Source organism: Nicotiana attenuata, unplaced genomic scaffold (assembly GCF_001879085.1).
Source record: "Nicotiana attenuata strain UT unplaced genomic scaffold, NIATTr2, whole genome shotgun sequence".
NCBI classification, from domain to species: Eukaryota; Viridiplantae; Streptophyta; class Magnoliopsida; order Solanales; family Solanaceae; genus Nicotiana; species Nicotiana attenuata.
In genome coordinates this window covers 117169-138161 of record NW_017673216.1, presented here as the reverse complement: position 1 = coordinate 138161, position 20993 = coordinate 117169, and the positions used below count along the sequence as shown (strand labels likewise).

General features: G+C 37.7%; 1 protein-coding gene and 1 long non-coding RNA gene across 5 annotated transcripts; both read right to left on the bottom strand.

Moving 5' to 3' along the window:
* Window positions 1–1090: 1090 nt before the first annotated feature.
* Window positions 1091–4652, bottom strand: LOC109215750. 4 transcript variants are annotated; one of them, XR_002066411.1, is made up of 3 exons: window positions 4219–4652; window positions 2395–4132; window positions 1091–2078 (listed from the first exon to the last, which is right to left on the bottom strand). It is a non-coding gene; the product is annotated as an uncharacterized LOC109215750 (long non-coding RNA). The 4 variants fall into 4 exon arrangements; XR_002066409.1 differs by having other exon boundaries at window positions 1091–2554; window positions 3908–4132; window positions 4219–4632; XR_002066410.1 differs by having other exon boundaries at window positions 1091–2460; window positions 3908–4132; window positions 4219–4630.
* Window positions 4653–7496: 2844 nt separating this feature from the next.
* LOC109215744 lies at window positions 7497–7937 on the bottom strand. Its single transcript, XM_019379860.1, has one exon. The coding sequence runs from the start codon at window positions 7935–7937 to the stop codon at window positions 7497–7499; it is 441 nt and encodes a 146-aa protein (XP_019235405.1).
* Window positions 7938–20993: the final 13056 nt, after the last annotated feature.

The following is a 20993-nucleotide window of genomic DNA, read 5'->3' as shown; positions in this document are numbered from 1 at the left end:
AATAAACAACAAGAAGCTCCTGACAAGTTTGTGGTAGTGTCCGGAAAGGTTAGGGGACTGAGAAGCTCTTGCTTGATGCTTGCTGTCTACTTCGCGAGCCTTTACTATCCCATTTTGTGACTTCCCTTCTTTCGTTTGTCCACGAGGTTGTAAAAAGAAAGAGGCACTACCTAGAGGGAGTCGTTTCGGTTGTATGCCACGAGGTCCCTATGGACAAGGGGACAGGTGGCCGAGGCGTTATCACGAGCTAATTTCGCCACTAAACGTTCCATTTTTGTTAGAGAAATCGTTAGTATCATCAGTTGGTGCGTTGGAGTTTGCTAAGCGGTTCTTCGTACGCGAAATGACTAAGGACTTTTTTCATGTCTCCTCTATGCACAGTGCAGAATTGGTAAGTCATAATCGAATAAGTAAAATTGGCATGTCCCAAAAAGCTGGGAACAAGTTTTTGATTAAAAAAATAGTGTTTGCATATGAAAAATTATGAATACATATACGTATCACATTTTATAGACCCTACGTGTAATGCACATAACCCATATAATGCCTAAATGTACTAGGAGCAAAAATACGGGAAGGAACCAATGCTCTCTGAAGTGTATTTGGCAACCTTTTTTTTGTAGAGCTAACCCTGAAAAATACACAAATAAAATAAATAGTCATTACATCTAAAGGAAAAAAGAAAAAGAAATGTACAACTGAAACTCCGTAACTTTGGCTAAGAAAAATTAGTTCAAGCCGAATTTTTTAAAGATTTGGCCCGAAAAAGGAGAAATAGACAGTTGGAAAAAATAGTCATAGCTTCTAAAGATGAATAAAAGGAAATGCACATAAGTTACCAGTTCGATGGTGCTTTATCATTTGTGCCTTTTATAAAGTTTTCATTCATGCTAGGTCACTTTGTAAAATCAAGTTAGAGTATACTATAAACTCTAAATTGATTCTAGCTTTTATTATTTGTGCAAGTTCATATTATTTTCATCTTGTAAGGGACAATTTTGAGTTATTTATTATTGCCTAGTGGTATATTCGTATAAAAGACTACAACAAAACAACATCCTTTCCATCAACAAAAACAAAGAACAGAGGATAAAAGGAAGATTACATATTAGCAAAAAGAAAAGAAAAGAAAAACAGAAAATGGAATCAAAGGAAGCTACAGCTTCTACTACAACTCAATTATATGAAGATTTTGTGTCAACATCAAAGCTGAGCTGCTTCAAGAACACACACACTGACCCTCTTCACCTTAATCTTCGAGGTGTTGTTCTTTTATCACACCTACGCGACACAGAGTGAGAACTCGCATAGCCGACTCCAACTTGCTTGAAACTGAGGCATAGTTGTTGATTATCTTTTTTCTAGAAGGGGAGTAAATTATAAATGAATTGATCAGAATTTAAAAGAAGTGGGTGCACCTCTTAGTATGTACACATACTTTTTAGCATTTATTTATAAAAATAAAAATATAGTACAAAGTATGAGTCTATCTAGTGCACGTGCAACTAAATTACAACACAAAAAGAAATTACAGACTCTTTGAAACGAAATTTTGCTAAACTGCTGGATGAGATTTTTGCACTATGCCCAGTATAATGTTAACATTCTCCAAACAAAATGTTAATAATTGGATGAAAACGTCACATATCACAGTAACTTATTTTCCTGTCTTATGTCACCTGAGAAACCATGTATCGATCGACATCACAGCCGAATGTTGAGTTCATATATGATAACGCACTGAAAAGACTGAAATTTGTCAGGTTTCAAACAGTGGCGGACCCAGAATTTTGTGCAAGCGGGTTCAGTCGGAGAAGTCCATAACTAACATAAGCGGTATAAGCTGTATAAGCGGGTTCAAAAATAATTTCTATACAAAATTTACCTTGCTTTAGCCATAATTTATACATATACATAGTATTATTTTTTGACGAAGCGAACCCACTTCTCACCACTTGGGTCTGCCTCTGGTTTCAAGAAGGAACAGCTAAGGGTTCAACTGACCAGAATAGGAATTCAGAAAATCAGTGGACAAAGGCCGACTGTGCAGAACAAATAGCAAAGGTTTCAGGACTTTCCTGTTGCAGAAATTTGTGACAAAAGCAACGTCAATGCGAAGTTTGAAAATGGCACTCTTCATGTTAAACAGCCAAAACTTATATAACTTCAGCAGCACAGAAAGATAAGGAATTGCCAGCCACAGAAGCTGAGAATACCCCTGGCTAAAGCCTAAAAGACAGAAGATCACTCTAAGAGATGAATTTACTAAGCAGGATAATGCTGATAATACCCCTGCTGAAGAGCCAGCAAAAGAACACTAGTCCTAAAACCAGTGAGCAAACAGAAGCTAAAAGCCTTCCAGAAAAATCCCCAGCAGATAAAAGTAGCTCTTACAGTGAATATGAAGATGATGCGACGGATGATGACACGACCGGAAATGCTAGCTGTTTCGCTGCAAACCTGAAGAAGCAAAGGAAAAAGATGAAAATGACTCTAGACTCTTGTTGCTCTGTTGGTTCTTGGTCTGGACTTTATGCTGCCAACATGATGAAATCTGCGAATGAAGCTAAAGAAATGAAACTAGTCTTTCTGTAGCTCAAATTTGGATGGGGTATTTGCATTTCTAAAATGTAATCAATCAACTTGCTATGAATCTTAAAACCATCAATTAAGTAAATATTAAGTGCTAATGAGATGAAATTGTATGCATCTCATGTTGTGCTCTCTGAAGGCCTGCATCATTTGAACCCATTGTATATATGCTGCATCGGCATCTTCTTGCACGGCTGAGCAGCTATTTAACAAAGTATTTACTGTTGATTATTTTTCATTGGATTTCTAATCCGAAAATTATGTGATAGCACATTAAGCAATATTCTCCAGTACAAGCGTCAAAAATTGACTGGCTTGACATGTGTCTGAAAATTAAATCTGCTCAATCGTAGCAAGATTGGATATGGAACAGCTAAAGTGTTTCTCCACATGTGTGTGTGTGTGTGTGAGAGAGAGAGAGAGAGAGCGCGCGCTTAGAGTAGACCAACAAATGGAAGTTATTTTTTCACAGCAATCACAACTAAACAGGATAAAAGGAATAGGGGAATAAACAAAGAACTACCAATGTTTCAGAAAATAAAATAAAAAAAATGCTCTGATGGAATGGATGATGTCATTGAAGTTTGAATAACACATGTGGGTGTGAATCTATCACAAAAAATAGCAGTGACGATTAGAACCACGTAAAAGAAAAAAAAACTAGTTTCATTATAATCGACAAATCCCCGAGGACCAGCTAGCGCAGTTGAAACTCGGCGGATAATGACCCATCCCTCTACCCATCTTCACCTAAATACCAAACTTTTGTCGGCAACAAAGATTCGAACTCATGATGTACGACTAACATCACGCGTTGTGCTTTACAACCGAACCAAAACCCTGGGACAAAGAAGAAAAATACTACCTTAAAATAAAAACTTCCCCAATAACACAAAAACACCTCCTGGTTCTATCCAGCTCTTAGCTTTACTGGGCAACTATTGGAAAGAAAGAACCAATTTCACACATATGAATTTGCTTATGAATCTTTTCGTCTCCTTCTTGCAATACTGCTTGACATCATGTTAATCCTTCAGAAATGTAGGGAAAACACAATGTTCCTTAAACTCATCTAATTCATATTCTTATCCTTCGTCCTGTTCTTAGAGCGAAAGGTGCATGAGTTTCAGAAGCTAGTTTAGTAGCAAAATACATGGACTACCTAAGATACAAATTCTGATATAGGAAACTTCTGAAGAAGTAGCTAAGCACAACAGACTTTGACAGAGATAAGTTTTTTTTTTTGAAGACAAAGATTGACAGATATAATAATAATCATTTGACTTGCAGAATGAGGACGAGACTGAATATCGACCTGGGTAGTGTCTTGAACATTGAAGTTTGGGTAGTGTCTTGAACATTGAAGTTGGTTATCCTGAATGAATCCACAGCCAAGTTCAAGTAGAAAGCTTCCTCGGGCTTTCTAAGAGGCAACGCCTCCCTTAAAGCAGCTCCATCAACTTGAATGACAATGCCAGCCTTCTCAAGATCTTCAACCTCATCCTTAATGGCCAAAGCAATTTGATAGCAAGTCTCAAATCTAAACAGCAACAAAACACCAGTCAACTTAGATGTGTGAGACGCTGAATGAGGAAAAGAAAAGCGTTTAAGCTTAAAAATTCAAACCTTAGTGCTTGCTCATCACCATAGATAATTGGAGGCTTAACGCACTGGGATCCGTAAGATTGAACCCATCCATTGGTTGTAAAAGCTTCTTAGGCTGCGGTTGGTCCGAAGTACAAAATGCTGAAGCAGAACGGGAAATAGCAAAGGAAATACCATTGGAAGAAAAACGCAGAAGAGGAATTGTCGTCATCTTCAATTGTAGCTCTGCTCTATCTCGGTGTGCCCTAATTTTGCGTAACAACTACCTTCAGTTTATGAGTAGAGAGAGTCCGAAGTACAAGAACTTATTTCTTGTTGTGGATTTTTACTATAAGAATGAGAAGAAGCTTTTGGTATTTGAACATGTCGACAATATATGTTAGCCTTGCGGTCTATCTACAGCGCTACCATTCGTACTCTTACAATTAATCGACTATAACTCTTTTTTCTCCTATTCATGCTCATTCTTCTTTTGGATTTTTTCCTTTCACTCTTACCTACGATATTAAGATTTAATTGATCTCATTTAATATACTACTTTTTTGTTAAAACTAAATATTCTTCCATTATTTAAGAAAAGATGAATCAAATAGATATAAGTAAATTTATCTCGTGTTTATTTCATTATGGTAATTAAAGCAAGTCTAGTTTAAACTGGTTCTTTTCATATATTTGTTCTTCATTGAAAACTAAACTCTAATTACTCTTAGACACACATTTAAGCAAGATATCAATTTTTTCAATTCAATTGAACCAGCATTGTAATTACATGAAAGCCCCAAGCCCCATTACAAGGTTGCATGCTTGGTTAATTCCTAGATTTAATAATTCTACCCTATACTTTGCAAGTCAATTTTATTACTTCAAAATTTGTGTCACAAACACAGTGACTCATTTGATATGCTGGACTTTTTGCCACATTAATTTATTTATCATACTAAGACTTGATATTCCTATAAACTCTTTTAAGTGTGTGTAATAAATATTTTATAATCCGAGTACTCAAAAGTTCCAATTTAATGGACTCCTAGACTCTACTCAAAATTTTTATTATACTTCATATGTTAATTGGTTCAGTGACGCTCCCTAACTCTTTCATGATTTTCTTCTCCATTAGTTAAATTAATACTCCTCGTATATTGTAAATAGTTAATGATCATCTCAATTAAAATTTCTAAAATCTTAAAAAAAAAATATTAAATGCTACTTTTTGTGAACCTATAATTATATTATTATATAACTTATTACAAAATTATAACTTAAATTTATTAAAATTATAAATAGAATGGTCCTTTTATAAATTTATCAAAAAACTATTATTTTTATTATAGTATAATGCGTATTGAGTATATATTTAAGTTACATTTTATAAGTGGTAAATAGATAATTTTTTAGGAGTTTGTTATAAAATTTGCCTTTGATTCTCACCAACAATCTTTATGCCAATAAAATTGATTTTCTCCTCCCTCCTTTTCTCTGTCCCTTGTTTCCTTGATTTATAGATATATTAATTATCAGTCAAAACTGATTCTTGTTCAAAGCCCCCATCCCATTATAATAGATGCACTGATTCTTGAAGATTGCTATGTTCAAGATTCTCACCAACAACAATAGCCGCCGACATTAAACTGATTCTTGAACAGCAGTCACCGACATATAATCTGGTTTGTTTGTTCTTGAACAAAGACGATGGAGTTTGGGGTTGAGCAACTTGATTTTCTGTTAATATATTTCAATGTATTTTCATGTATTTTATTGTATTCATTGTCTTTTTTTTCATTGTATAATTCAATGTGTCTCGTTGTATTCCATGTATTTCATTGTATTCACTATCTTTTTTTCTCATTGTATTTTAATGTATCCCGCTGTATTCTATGTATTTCATTGTATTCACTGTCTCGCTATATGCCATGAATGTATTCATAAGTTTTTTTAATTAATATAATTTATGTATTCAGATGTATTATATAATTTCTCTGAAGATTGCTATGTTTTTGGGGTATTTTTCAGTTGAAAATCTTTTTTATAACTGAAAATATAAAATTCGTGTGTTATAATTGAGTTTGTTGAGTTATATTAGGAGTCTATTATGTTAATTGATTCACTTTTCGTTTTAAAAACAGTGTAATCCCCTATTTCACGCCGTGAATACAGTCGAATACAATAATCTGTCCAGCTGTAATCCCATGTTTCACTCCATGAATACAGTCGAATACACTCGAATACAACAACTGATTAGCTGGACTTCCCTGATTCACACCTATTTTTGCTATTGTATTCATGAATACAATAGCTTAAATATATCAAATACATCTTATAACCACATAAAAGGTATCTATAATCCGTAATATAGCAAATGGTATCTATAGATGACTAATTACTACTAAAAGATAGTGCTTTATGAAAATTTCCCAATTTTATATTACCTGCATTGAATTATATGTTTATAAGGTTATCACCATCTTTTATTTTCGATTGCGTAAATAGATTTTTGAAATTTAATTTGCTATTAATATAATTATTGATATGAGCAATTTTTTTTAATTTCTATTCCGCTCATCCTTTTCATTATTAAACATAGCTAGATTATGAGCTTGATTACTATTATTTATTTATTTTTACTTTTAAAAATAGAATTTAGTTATAATGTAGGTAAGTTTATAACATAGATATCAAAAAACAAAAAATTATCATGATATACTAAAAACATTAAAAAAAATAAAAAACGTAAAAGAGATAAATGTTGATACTATAGAGGTTGAAATAGGCATTTAAAAAAGTTAATTCAGAAACAAGGGAGAGGATGACTAAGGTTCAAACTAGAAGGGTAATTTGATTTTTAGCAAAGTTTGGTGGTGTAAATAATTTCCATCCATTCATTTTTTGTTGTTCATTAGTTTCTTGAAAAATAGTTATCGAATTTAGAAATTCTTCAATATCTAGCCACTTTTTAATGCAAAAATAATTTTTTGACAAAATCCTTAGCCAAAATACGAAAAAACTCTAGGAACTTTTACTAAAAGTGAATATTTATCACGAATTATTCTTAGTGTATGAAAGGTGAAGTCTGAACTCCAAGAAAAATTCGTCGAGTTTGAAGTGTGGTAGTTCAAACTCCACGAATGAAGTCCAAGTCCACGAAGAAGAGAGTGGAACAATCATCTGTTACTCTCTTCTCTCACAATTTCACTATTAAGGCATCAAAACTAGAACTTTCAAAACGGGCCAGCCTAGCCGAAACTTCGTGGGCTTTTAAATTTTGTGGGCTAGGTCGGGCCGGCCTGCCACATGAATGAGCCTTAAAATGGCCGCACATAACAAACACATGTGATCTCTTTGGCTATCCTCTTCCATCCTATACTTGTCTTCTCAAAAATCCTTCTATTTTTCTCTATCCATATATAATGTACTAACTCAGAATATAACATCTTGAATAGTTGGGCTTCCTTTGACTTGCCTTTAGCTCGTTTGATCACCTTCTGCACATGTTGCTCCCAGCTACTTGCTACTATGCTTTGATTTTGTGTCCAGCTCATTAGCTTATGCATCATTGCTTTCGTATATTCACATTCCACAAATAGATGGTCTCTAGTTTCCTCTGCTTTCTGACATAAACTGCATTTGGTATCAATCATCATGCCCCATTTGTTCAACCTATCAGCAGTAAGTAGTTTGTTCTGCATTTGTAACCATACTTTGCTTTTGGTCTTGCAGCATTCCCAAACATCAAGCATTTCCATGGTATTCTCGGTTGATCTCCCAGTAGATGAAGGTATGTTTCCTTACTGACACCCTTTTTCCTGCAAATGTGTATAGTATCCTATGCTAGTATATTCATTATTTCCATTATTTTCCTCACCATCCAACTTGCTTGTTTTGGAACTGTTAAATGCTCCAACTGGTGCCCTTTTGTGTAATATGCATGAATCCACCTTATCCACATCCTATCTTCTTTCCTTGCCAAATCCCAGTATAATTTGATAATCGCAGCCTTGTTCCAGATTCTCAGGTTTATTAGGTTCCATCCTCCACTACTTTTTAGGGCAGCAGACTCTCTCCCAACTGATCAATGCTTTTTTTGTGATGACATTGTTGCTCGTCCATAGATGGCTTCTATAGAAACTTTCCACTGCTTTCATCACATTTGCTGGCAGGATAAATAATTGAGCCCAGTAGGATTGTACACCAAATAAAACACTGCTTATCAATTGACTTCTTCCTGCATAAGACAATTTTTTTGCTGTCCATTATGTGATTCTTGCTACAATCTTCTCAATGAGGGGCTGCCACTGCATCATTGTTAACTTTTTAGTAGATAGTGGAACTCCCAGATACTTGAAAGGCAGCATTCCTTTTGTGAATCCCAGCTTCTTCAGTATCTGTTCTTGATCATTCTATGTTACCCCTCCAAAATAAGTGGAGCTCTTCCCTACATTTGCTTGCAATCCTGAGGCTATTGAGAACCGATTGAAACTGTTAAGAACTTCAGTCACTGAAGCAACATCTCCTCTGGAAAATATCAAAAGATCATCTGCAAAACATAAATGAGTTAGTTCTAGTTTGGCACATCTAGGGTGGTAATGGAATTGTTTCTTCACTGCCATTTCCTTTAAGGTTCGACTTAGATATTCCATTACAATTGCAAATAGAAATGAATACATAGGATATCCTTGTCTAATTCCCTTTTCAACATTGAAGGGGTCATTTGGCTCTCCATTCACCATGATAGTATAGTTCACTATTTTGACACATTCCAACCCAAGCTATGAACTTTTCAGGAAATCCCAGTAGGCTCATATTCTGCTCCAAATAGCTTCATTCCACTGAATTATAGGCCTTTTGCAAGTCTATTTTTATCATACACCTTGGTGATACATGCTTCCTCGTGTACCCCTTAACTAGTTCATGAGCTATTATAATTGTATCACCTATTTTCCTCCCAGGAATGAATCCAGCATGTGCTTCACATATAATACCTTCAATCACCTTTTGTAGTCTTGCTGCTAGGATCTTGGGGACCAGTTTATATAGTATTGTGCAACATGCTATAGGTCGATATTCTTTGATTGTTGTTGGATTATCTGTCTTGGGGATCAAGGTGATAGCTGTACAATTAATGGCTCTATATAATCTTCCTGTTGAAAAGAATTCCTGCACTGTTGTAGTCACCTTATTGCCAATAATGTGCCATGTTTTTTTTTTGAAAAACACAACAATATACCCATCAATACCTAATGCCTTGTGATCCCATATACCTTTTAGGCCCTCAAAAACTTCTTGCTTAGTAACTTCTGCAGATAGTAGCTGCCTTTGTTCTTGATTCAGTGTTGGCCCCTTCTTCATGACTGTTCTATTTACTGCTGGAAGACTTCTTGCTGCTGTGCCCATTAGACTCTTATAGAATCTAATGATCTCCTCTTTAATTTCATTTGGTTTATTTATCTTCATTTCTTCTATAGTTGTCAATTCCTTTAACTGCTTCCTGTGTTTCCTCTCCTTCATTACAGCTGAGAAATACTTAGTATTTGCATCCCCCAATTGTATCCATTTAGCTCTTGTCTTCTGCTTCATAATGCTTTCTTCAACCATTGGCCATTTTTCTAACTTTTGCAAAACATTTCTTTCTTGTTCCAGCATAATCTCATTACAATTCTGCCGCATCTAACTCTGGACTCTCATCAGTTTATTTCTTTTATCTTCCATCTTCTATTCTGCATTTCTGAATTCCCTATTATCCAATAGCTTTGGTCTAGATATGAGTGAAGAATACTTACTTCAACCACTTCTCTGAAATTCTCTTAAAGAATCGCCCAATTCCGTGGTCTCTAACCCAAAATATGATAAATGGGTTCAAACCCTCGATTTTAATATTTAACACTGCCGCCCAGATTTAACCCTTCGCGAACGCGATAGCTCCCTCGCGTTCGCGAAATGCAATTGCCTCTACCTCGGAAATCCTTCTACGCGGACGCGATGGCCCACTCGCGAACGCGAACCTTTACCAGCTCAACTATCGCGAACGCGACAGCCTCCTCGCGAACGCGATGAATACTCAGATCAACCTTCGCGTTCACGTCCACACCTTCGCGAACTCGAAGAACAAAATTACCATCTCAGAAAACATTCTTCGTGAACGTGAGGCCCTCCCGCAAACGCGATGAACAACCCTTCTACAACAGAAAACCAGCAAAAATCTGCTAACACTCAAAACCAAGAATTGGTCTGTTAACCACCCGAAACTCACCCGAGGCACTCGGGACCTCAACCAAATATGCCAACATATCCATAACATTATCCAAACTTTTTCCAATCCTCGGAACGCCCAGAACAACATCAAAACATCAAATCATCATCGAATTCAAGCCTAAGAATCCCAAAAACTGCCGAATTCCAAATTCGATCAAAAAGTCTATCAAACCTCGTCCGAATGACCTAAAATTTTGCACACACATCACAAATGATACCATGGACCTACTCCAACTTCCGGAATTCCATTCCAACCCCGATATCAAAATTTCCACTACCAACCGGAAAATACCAATTTTTTTAATTTCGCCAATTCAAGCCTAAACCTTTCACAGACCTCCAAAATACATTCCGATTACGCTCCTAAGTCCCAAATCACCTAAAGGAGCTAACCAAATCATAAAAATTCCAATCCGAAATCATATACTAACAAGTCAAAACTTGGTCAGACCTTTGAAGTTTTAAGCTTGAAATTGAGAATTGTTCTTCTAAAAGATTACTTCCGTAGAGGAGAGGGGAAAGCTGCTTAGATAATTCATTCCGATTACCCTGAAAATCAAAGCCGACGATTTACATAAGTCATAATACATCACACGGGGCTAGTCATGCCCGAGAATTGGCGAGTGAAGTGCAAAAGCTCAAAACGACAGGTCATGTCGTTACATCCTCCCCCACTTAAACATACGTTTGTCCTCGAACGTGCCCAGAGTTGTTCCGAAAACCATCAGATCGCTGTGTAACCTTACCATGCACATACTCGAGGGTGATCCCATATCACCCTATCTCATATAGGTCCGATAATACAATGCAAATGAAATTCCACAATCCATCCTAGCCCATAAACCTTGGAACCAATTTTCCACTTCCGAAATCATCTTTAAGATCAGAATCTCCTATCTATACACTAAATAAGTTCGAACTAGCTGTGATGAACCGTACCTGCAACCTCAGATGCACTTACAGGATATACCACATAACTCAAACACTCGTAGCGATAATTCTAATCACAGTAGTTGCTCAAACAATCGAATATCGATAATAAACCTCTTATCAAATAAAGCCTCATTCCAACACTTTCGTATACTGCCAATGACGAATGAAACACGCAGAAAGCCATAACCATTCCTCAGATCAACCATTCATGAAGCTCCCTCTCCTTTGGCAAGGGTCATAGCAAATTTCTGAGCCGAGCATCAATATTATCCTTCCAACACACTAAAATCGAATCTGTTTGTATTCATTCTAGATCCCAACGATCTCATCTAATCCAACACAACTACTCTGGTAACATGACACATCAATACAATCTAAAGCCACAACTCGTGCAACCCGTGCACCAATAAGCAACAGTCCCAATGTACCCAAACCATGGAAAGTGAATCAAATGAGAGAGTTGTACCGTAGGCTCACTAGTACCACCGCAACACAATGCTAAGAACCCATCACACATCATAGAACTAGAACACACGAGTCTAACCCGAAGGATCATAGCTCGACATAACTTCGCCGCAATGCGCGACCCTATCCAGACACTGGTTCACATGAGACACCTCAAGTTACCATGCTCAAAATCATCAACCAAGCGCAATTTGATGCCTAGAACCCAAAAGTGAATCACCATAACCATGGAGAAGCAAATGATGCAATGCAATATCAGTCCGAAAAAACATACCCAATGCGCAACAAATCATGCAACGCCCAATTACCTGTCTCGCTCAATTCCTTACATAAAGCTCAAATGGAAACGCACCATATGCACATATAACCAACAAATCACAACTCCTGGTAGCACAGAAGAGTAACTCATAGATCACGGATAAGCTCAACAACAATCGAATGGCACATCTCTCAATAATAACAGTTCGGATTCAACACTTCCGACCCGGTGCAGAACACACATCCATGTTGGGCTTACCAATGAACCACAAATCAACTCTGGTCACCCACTACAGATAAATAACCCTACGAAAGTCCACAGTGACTGAATCAAAACGCATGCTACCCTCTGACTAACCTTGGCTACTTTTTCACAATCCACAACCACGAAACCATCCACCCATGAAATGAAAGCTCTCAGTCTCCCAATCCATAAAGCACACGAATCACCATATCCGATCCCAGCTACGCTATCGAACATCTAACACACATCTGATACTCGATCATTCCACGATGGATACTCCTAAAATTCTCCTATGCTACAAAGCGAACTTGAATATTAACAGTCGATCTAACAAGAGAGTGTTGCCATACCAATGAAGTATCCATAACTCAACACATCGCCCTTTCTGAAATGTATACCCTCATCCAGCCACACCAATCAGTGATCTCATTTGTCTAGTCATCTAAAACTGTCCATACTGCCTAAGAAGTTATAACCTTCCTTCCGAAACTGAACTGTAACCTTACACGCAATCTCAACCCTACATAATATATCGTGTATACCATGCCATCCTATGTCAAATATGAGGACTTCATAATCCATTCCGAGCCACAAGCTACTATGTACTCAACCAGCCAAGACTTTCCATTTGATCCCATCTAGGAGAAAATCACTATACATCCCATGCTCCTCGCACGAGTAGAAAATATACATCTCTAACCTTGGTAGAAACCATCAAGAACTCTCCGAATTCTATTTGCACAGACCAAACCGTCAAAACTTAATTCCTCTAACTCAACCCGGCTATTCAGGCCATCAAAACCTAAGAGCATTGCCTCGAAACACCTGTAGAAACCCAATGCATCATAAGAACCCTAGAATCGATCATATCCATTACCCAACCGATCTAACTTACTACCAAGTTGTCCTAATTCTCTGTGTTCCTTCCGAATTACCTTCCAATTGATACGTTTCCTTGCTAGTACACCACTATCCTTAACTAAAACTTACCCCACAAACTTTAGCTCAAGATCACATCGCCCTAAGGCTCATAAACACTCGCATTCCTCTAAAGCACCCCCAAAAGTACCACAGCCGAGATACGCGCTCTGAGAAGACCTTCTGCGAATCTAAAGTCATTACCTTCACCTTCCTGATACTGATGTGTAGAATCCATAACGATATAGAAATACCACGAGTCTTGACACCCTCCAATGCAAATATCAGTTTCTAGCCAAATATACAACCTTAAAAATCTCCAATTATTACATGTAAAATCTTGAACCCACTAGAACCAGTCTCGAGAGTCATCCACTCTACTCAAACTGCAATTAGACCGATCAAACGGACCGGACGACCTATGCTCCATTAGCACTCTGACACCGCAGAATATAACCCCACCATAATGTAACCAAGCAACTTCCTGTTCTATGAACCGTACATCATTTACCAATAACAATTCAAGTCATTCCGTGATTCTCGTACACCCATAGAGCATAACATATCCTTTATTGAAATTTCCTTTACTCGAGCCATCTTCGGTCTCAACCTCTGTAAGCCATAACTGATTCACCAGTATGCCTCAAACTGGAACCAATATAGCACATAACCGTGCAACCAACTAATCAATAGCCGACTCCCCCACTTGGCTCAAAGCCATAGATCAAAGCACACAACTCATAATGCATATACTCTATTACTGCCATAATACCATAGTGAGATTAAACTCAAACCTTCATAAGCTTGTGCAACACAGACCATCTAGTACTTCAAATCTTCTGCAAATCTCGCATTCACCATCATAACAGTCAAGCCCACTCTCTTAAGCAACCCAAATCCAAATTGCAACACATATATTTCACTGGTAAAAGAGATCTTCCAACAAACAACATAAGGATCACACAAACTTCAGAATACTCCGTAGAATAATCCACTTGCTCAGCCTCAAACTGGCATCTCTCTATACTCTTCCATAATCATAACTATTACGCAATCACTTAATCTTCCTGAGTCTGAACTCATATCACAACGTGAAATCTGCTTCACTTCTCAACTAGGCAACATTGAAGGATCCTTCAACACACCCGCAACTCCGATCTATACATCAAATCACGATGGAAATCAAGCACCCGATAGTTCTTGCTACCCCCAAGCAGACCATTCTCATCTTATTCAATTCCTATAAACATATCTCGCAGTCATATCACACTCATCGCATAACAATATAGTCACCACTTCCCTTAATAGGGACACTATCGAACATATAAATCCAGAAATATGCGCTCACGCAATCAACAGCTCAAGGCTCAAGCTACAGACAAGGCTTAGCCTCAAGTCCTCTAGACTGGCCCAACATCAACACACAGAGATCACATCTCGCCCCTCGATCAAGGAATCATAAGCCGTCGACATACAACCGATATCGAGCGCTCATGCGCGCATACAAACGCGTGGAAGGAATTCAAAGAGTTACATTTTAAGATGAATCAAGGACGTACGATAAGAATTCAAGAATGTGAAGTTTTCCCTAAAGGTTCTGCAGCCTCACTAGGATAAGTACAGACGTCCCTGTACCGATCCGCGAGACTCTACTAAACTTGCTCATGACTTATAAGACCTATGTAACCTAGGCTCTGATACCAACTTGTCACGATCCTAAAACCAACCCGGCCGTGATGGCGCCTATTGTGAAACTAGGCCAGCCGACACAACTCCTGAATTAACCATTTAATTAATAACAGTCATTTTAAGCCTTTAGTTAATCAAATATCTCATAATGCAAGTCTAAATAAATAGTACGGAATAAATATGCTAGCCCGACATCGGGGTGTCATAGTCATGAGCATCTACTACAACTGTCTAACAACATCAAGACCAATGACCGGGAAAATCACAAAAATACATAAGGAAGAATAAGGAGGGAGAAAAGCAGGGTTGTGATCACCGGGCAGCTACCTTGCTAACTCCGATAAACCTTCCACCGAGCTCAGAAATACTTGAATCTGCACATAAGGTGCAGGGAGTAATGTGAGTATGCCAACTTAGTAAGCAATAAAAGTAAATAAAGACTAAGCAGTAAGAAATCACGTAAACCACGTCATAGCACCACAGTGGGTACAACATGTTTCTAAAACAGGATACAAATCAAATCATCTCGTTCAACTTCCATTTCGGGAAAATCCTTTGAAAAATGTCTTTCTAACAGTTTCAATAGAAGTTCAGTGTAAGTTATAGTGAAAGTGATAAAAATCATAATCAGCCCCTCGGCTAAAACATAGTTCGTATACAGCCCCTCGGGCAAACAGAAATTCATAACCATCTCATAACTTAAAAAACTTAGTGGAAGTAACAAAGCCAAATCAGTGACTAAATTCCGAACACCTTGTAAAAACTCCAGTTTAAATGAAAGTGTTTGAAACATTGTTTAATATTTTCAATAGAGGTTCAGTATAAAGATGAGAGAAAGTAGTAATTTAATCAACATATTCAATAGAGACTCACTTTAAGGAGGAGTGAAAACAGTAATTTCATAAACAGGCCCCTCGGGCAAAGTATCACTCGTATATGTGTATATATATAGTCCCTAGGGCAAGCCTCTCAGTCACTCATGACTCAACTCTCAGCAATCAGCACTCATACTCGGCACTCATGCTCAATAGGTACCTTATCATAACCGATGCTGCGTGCAATCCGATCCATATATCGCTGCGACGTGCAGCCCGATCCATATATATAGTCGACTGCGCTCACTGGGGTGTGCAGACTCCGGAGGGGCTCCTACAGCCCAAGCGCTATATCACTGCGGCGTGCAGCCCAATCCATAAATTTATAATCCTCACAACCAGGCCCTCGGCCTATCTCAGCCTATCTCAGTCATTAACCTCACAATCAGACCCTCGGTCTAACTCAACCATCAACCTCACAAGCCACTCGGACTATCAGTAAACCAGGGCGTTCAGTTCAAGAATATCATTTATAGTATCAAAATTGAGTAAATAAGGCTGAGTTATGAAATAAGTAAAACATAACATGACTGAGTACAATTATTAAGTCAAAAAAGCGAGGAAAAGTAGTAAAAGCCCCATAAGGGTCCAAAACAGTTGGCACGAGGCCCAAATATGGCATTCTGCCCAAAACATAGCAATACATTTCAAAACACAATGATATCAAATAGTTTTCAATCAAATACGCGACTTAACAATCGTACGGGACGGACCAAGTCATAATTCCCAATGGTGCACGACTCCACGCTCGTCATCTAGCGTGTGCATCACTTCAAAGTAGCACAACGATGTGAAATCCGGGGTTTCATACCCTCAGGACAACATTTACGATCATTACTTACCGCTATCCGGTCCAAACTCAAGCTCGCGATGCCTTTGCCCCTTGAATTAACCCCCAATTGTTCCAAATCTAACCAAAATCATATCCATATCATCAAAATATGCTAAGGGAACAAAGCCCACTCGAAAATAACCAATTTACATCAAAAATCCCGAAATTGGCCAAACCCGACCCCCGGGCCCACACCTCGAAATATGATAAAACTCACATCAATAGAATCCTTACACTCTCATGAGTCTACCCATAACAAAGTTCATCAAAATCCGACCTCAATTGCCCATTCAAATCCCCAAAAGAATTCTCAAACTTTTCCTCTATTTTTCCCCAATTTTCACTCTAATTCCTCAAATTAAATGATGAATTTCAAGACTAAATCATGGAATTAAACCAAATATGAGTGAAGAATACTTACTTCAACCACTTCTCTGAAATTCCCTTAAACAATCGCCCAATTCCGTGGTCTCTAGCCCAAAATATGATAAATGGGTTCAAACCCTCGATTTTAATATTTAACACAGCCGCCCAGATTTAACCCTTCGCGAACGCGGTAGCTCCCTCGCATTTGCGAAACACAATTGCCTCTGCCTAGGAAATCCTTTTACGCGGACGCAATGGCCACTTGCGAACGCGAACCTTTACCAGCTCAACTATCGCGAACGCGACAGCCTCCTCGCGAACGCGATGAATACTCAGATCAACTTTTGCGAAAGCGAAGAACAAAATTACCATCCCTGAAAACATTCTTCGCGAACGTGAGGCCCTCCCTCAAACGCGATAAACAACCCTTCTGCAACAGAAAACCAGCAAAAATCTGCTAATACTCAAAACCAAGAATTGGTCTGTTAACCACCCGAAGCTCACCCGAGGCCCTCGGGACCTCAACCAAATATGCCAAAATATCCCATAACATCATCCAAACTTGTTTCAACCTTCGGAACGCCCAGAACAACATCAAAACATCAAATCATCATCGGATTCAAGCCTAAGAATCTCAAAAACTGTCAAATTTCGAATTCGATCAAAAAGTCTACCAAACCTCGTCCGAATGACCTGAAATTTTGCACACACATCACAAATGATAAATGGACCTACTCCAAATTCCGGAATTCTATTTTGACCCTGATATCAAAATTTTCACTACAACCGGAAAATGCTAATTTTTTCAATTTCGCCAATTCAAGCCTAAACCTTCCACGGACCTCCAAAATACATTCCGATCACGCTCCTAAGTCTCAAATCACCTAGAAGAGATAACCAAATCGTAAAAATTCCAATCCAAGATTGTATATTAACAAGTCAAAACTTGGTCAAACCATTCTAGTTTTAAGCTTCAAACTGAGAATTGTTCTTTCAAATTCAATGCGATAACCATGTAAACCAAAACCGACGATTTACATAAGTCATAATACATCACATGGGGCTAATCATGCCCGAAAACTGGCGAGCGAAGTGCAAAAGCTTAAAACGACCGGGCGGGTCGTTACAACTACATTCCCCCATTTCATTATCGATTCATAGTTCCCAAAAGCTCTGTCAATTCTGCTTAAAATTCTATCTTCCACTCTTTATTTGTTAGTCCATATGTAGTAATCTCCTTTCCACATCAGTTCACTTAGGTTGGCTGCTTGGATACACTCAACAAAGTCTTGAATATCAGCTTGATGAACTGGATTCCCATGAACTCTATCTGTTGGACACAGTATTGCATTAAAGTCTCCTATCACTAGCCAAGGTTTTGTAATGCCTTGGACTAGTACTTTTAGATCTTCTCATAGTCCCTTTCTTTGTTCTATTGTATTGAATCCATATATGATGGTGATCATACAATCAATCTTTGTTGCAAGCCCCGTTACTTCACAATGCATCATTTGGGTAGTTTCTTCTAGCTTTGCTATCTGATAGTTGTTGGTATCCCATATTCTCCCATTACTAGCAGCTAAATAGTTATACAAACTGTTCCATCCTGGAGCTATGTTTTTACTAATAAGTTCAGCCTTACTCTCCTTGACCCTTGTTTCAACAATAACAACTATTCCTATTTTTTTTATTTTCAAATTTTTCTTCACTTCCTTTTGCTTATATCTTTTATTCAATCCCTTTATGTTCCACACTAGCCAATTCATATTGATCTCTTTGTTTTACCTCCTATGTCAGGAGGTTCAGTTTGAGTACCATTTACCTGTCTACTCAGTATCTGAAAATCATTCCTCAATGGAACTGAACCAAGCACTGGAAAGTTGATATCATTCAATTCTGGGCTTGTTCTATCCACTTCTTTAATTTTGCTCATAGCACTTGGTGTTTTGTCTTTTGGTTGTACTTGCATATTACTCTTTACCGCTCCTGATCCTTGTCCTACTTCCATGACCCTTGTGTTCTCCTGATGATGAGTGGCTTGGTCTTGTACTGGCATAACTTCTTCATTTATTTGCTGCTTTGTCTTGCCTTTCTCCTTAGTTACCTATTGTTGTACTATCTTTTTTGGTCTTCTTTTCTCATTCATAGCTACTCCATAATATTGCTCTCGTCTTCTTCCTTCTTGTTGGAATTTATGTCCAGTGACTTGGCATGTATCACAAAACTTTAGCTTCCAATCATAGATAATTGGCTGCAAGAAGGTTCTCCATTTGGCTCCTCTACAGTTATTTCATCCTATAGAGGTTTGGTCACATCAACTTCAATTAGCATCCTTGCATAGGATACTCTTAATTGCTTAGCAGTATACTCATCAGAACACATAGGAGTTCCAATTGAACTAGCAATCCTACTTAATGAATTAACCCCCAGCAATTCAATGGAAGTTTAGGAAATCTGATCTATAAAGGAATTTTTGTAGGGAATTCCTTCTCGAAATCAAAATCAGCTGCCCATTGCTTTAGGATAATAGGTCTACTATTGATTGTATATGGTCCAGAATATAAAATCTCCTGCATGTCTTCTTTCGTCTTAAACTTGATGATATAATAACCATCCTCATGCATATACATATATGGTTCTGGGATAGAATTCCAATAAACCTCTATATACCTCCTCACTACATTATATCCCGACAGATCCCCAAGTACATACACAATTAACGCCCCTTTCCGCTTTTCAGTTTCTCTATCAACTTCTTCCCTATCCAATTGAACAATAATTTGACCATTAACAACTTGTGGTGGAATATGGGTTAGTGCCATACCATTTTCTTCTGCTCTATTCTTAGCAAATAGGTTTACCCACGTTGATTTCTCCTCCTCCTTTAGTTTCTCCTATCTCACCTCAACTGGTGTTACTGTTTCATTGACTTGTGCCTTTGAAGTGACCTCAATTTCCTTTGTTGCTTCCATTTCTAGATTTACTTCCTTCGTTGTTGCTGCTGAGCTCATTTGGACTTGCATGTGCCCAGCTGAAGCTTCTGTTGATTCCTATCTGAAGAGATCCCCTTTGTGCATGTGGGGATATTATCGCATCTTCCTCATCTTCCTTTGAATTTGCGTTATTCTCAGTTGTACTTCCAAAATTGATGATCGAGTTCTTCCGTGGTCGACCTCGTCCTCTTCCTTGACCACCACCTCTGCCTCTCGCCCCTGCCATAGTCACATCGGCGTACTTTAACTACCTTACACCGAGAGCATTGAGAGAGAAGCGCTCAAAATAGAAAATTATCCTCTAGCTCTTCTTTTTTAAAGTTACACGAATATTTTCTTAATACTTTTCTTTTATTTTCCTCAGATTCAGGGATTGATTCAATAAGTGTATATGCTAAGATTTTTTAATTTAGGATTAACATAATTTGCCGATTTCATTATTATAATCCATAATTTTTTTAAAATTTCCTTAAATTTGCTAGTGGTCAATTTTTTTGTGTGTATTTAAAATTGATCTTTTTCTATAGTGAAGAGCAGTTTACATATTAATAATATATTAAAGTAATCCAAACTGATCATTGGACACTAAAAGTAATATTTTCTTTAGAAAAAAAATTATTATTGGCCACCTAAAACTTTTCGAATTCGTTATTAATTAAGAAAAAGAAAAATTAATTTTATCATATTACATGGATGTCAAAAATCTAAATTCTAGTTGATATGGAAGGGTAAATGAGAAATCTAGGATTGGAAAATGGGGATTATAGTTAATAGTTATTTTAATTTTTTTACTTTTTTTAAATATTTAATAGTTAATTATTTTTGGGCCCACGGCCCAGCCCAGGCCAGTGTCGGTCAAGCCTCAAAGACCAACGGGCTGATGTGGACCAGACTTATAAGCCTTAGTTTTAAATGGGCTAAAAAAATTCTAGCCCAACCCTGCCCAAGTAGCTGGCTAGGTTGGGCTGGCACCACGG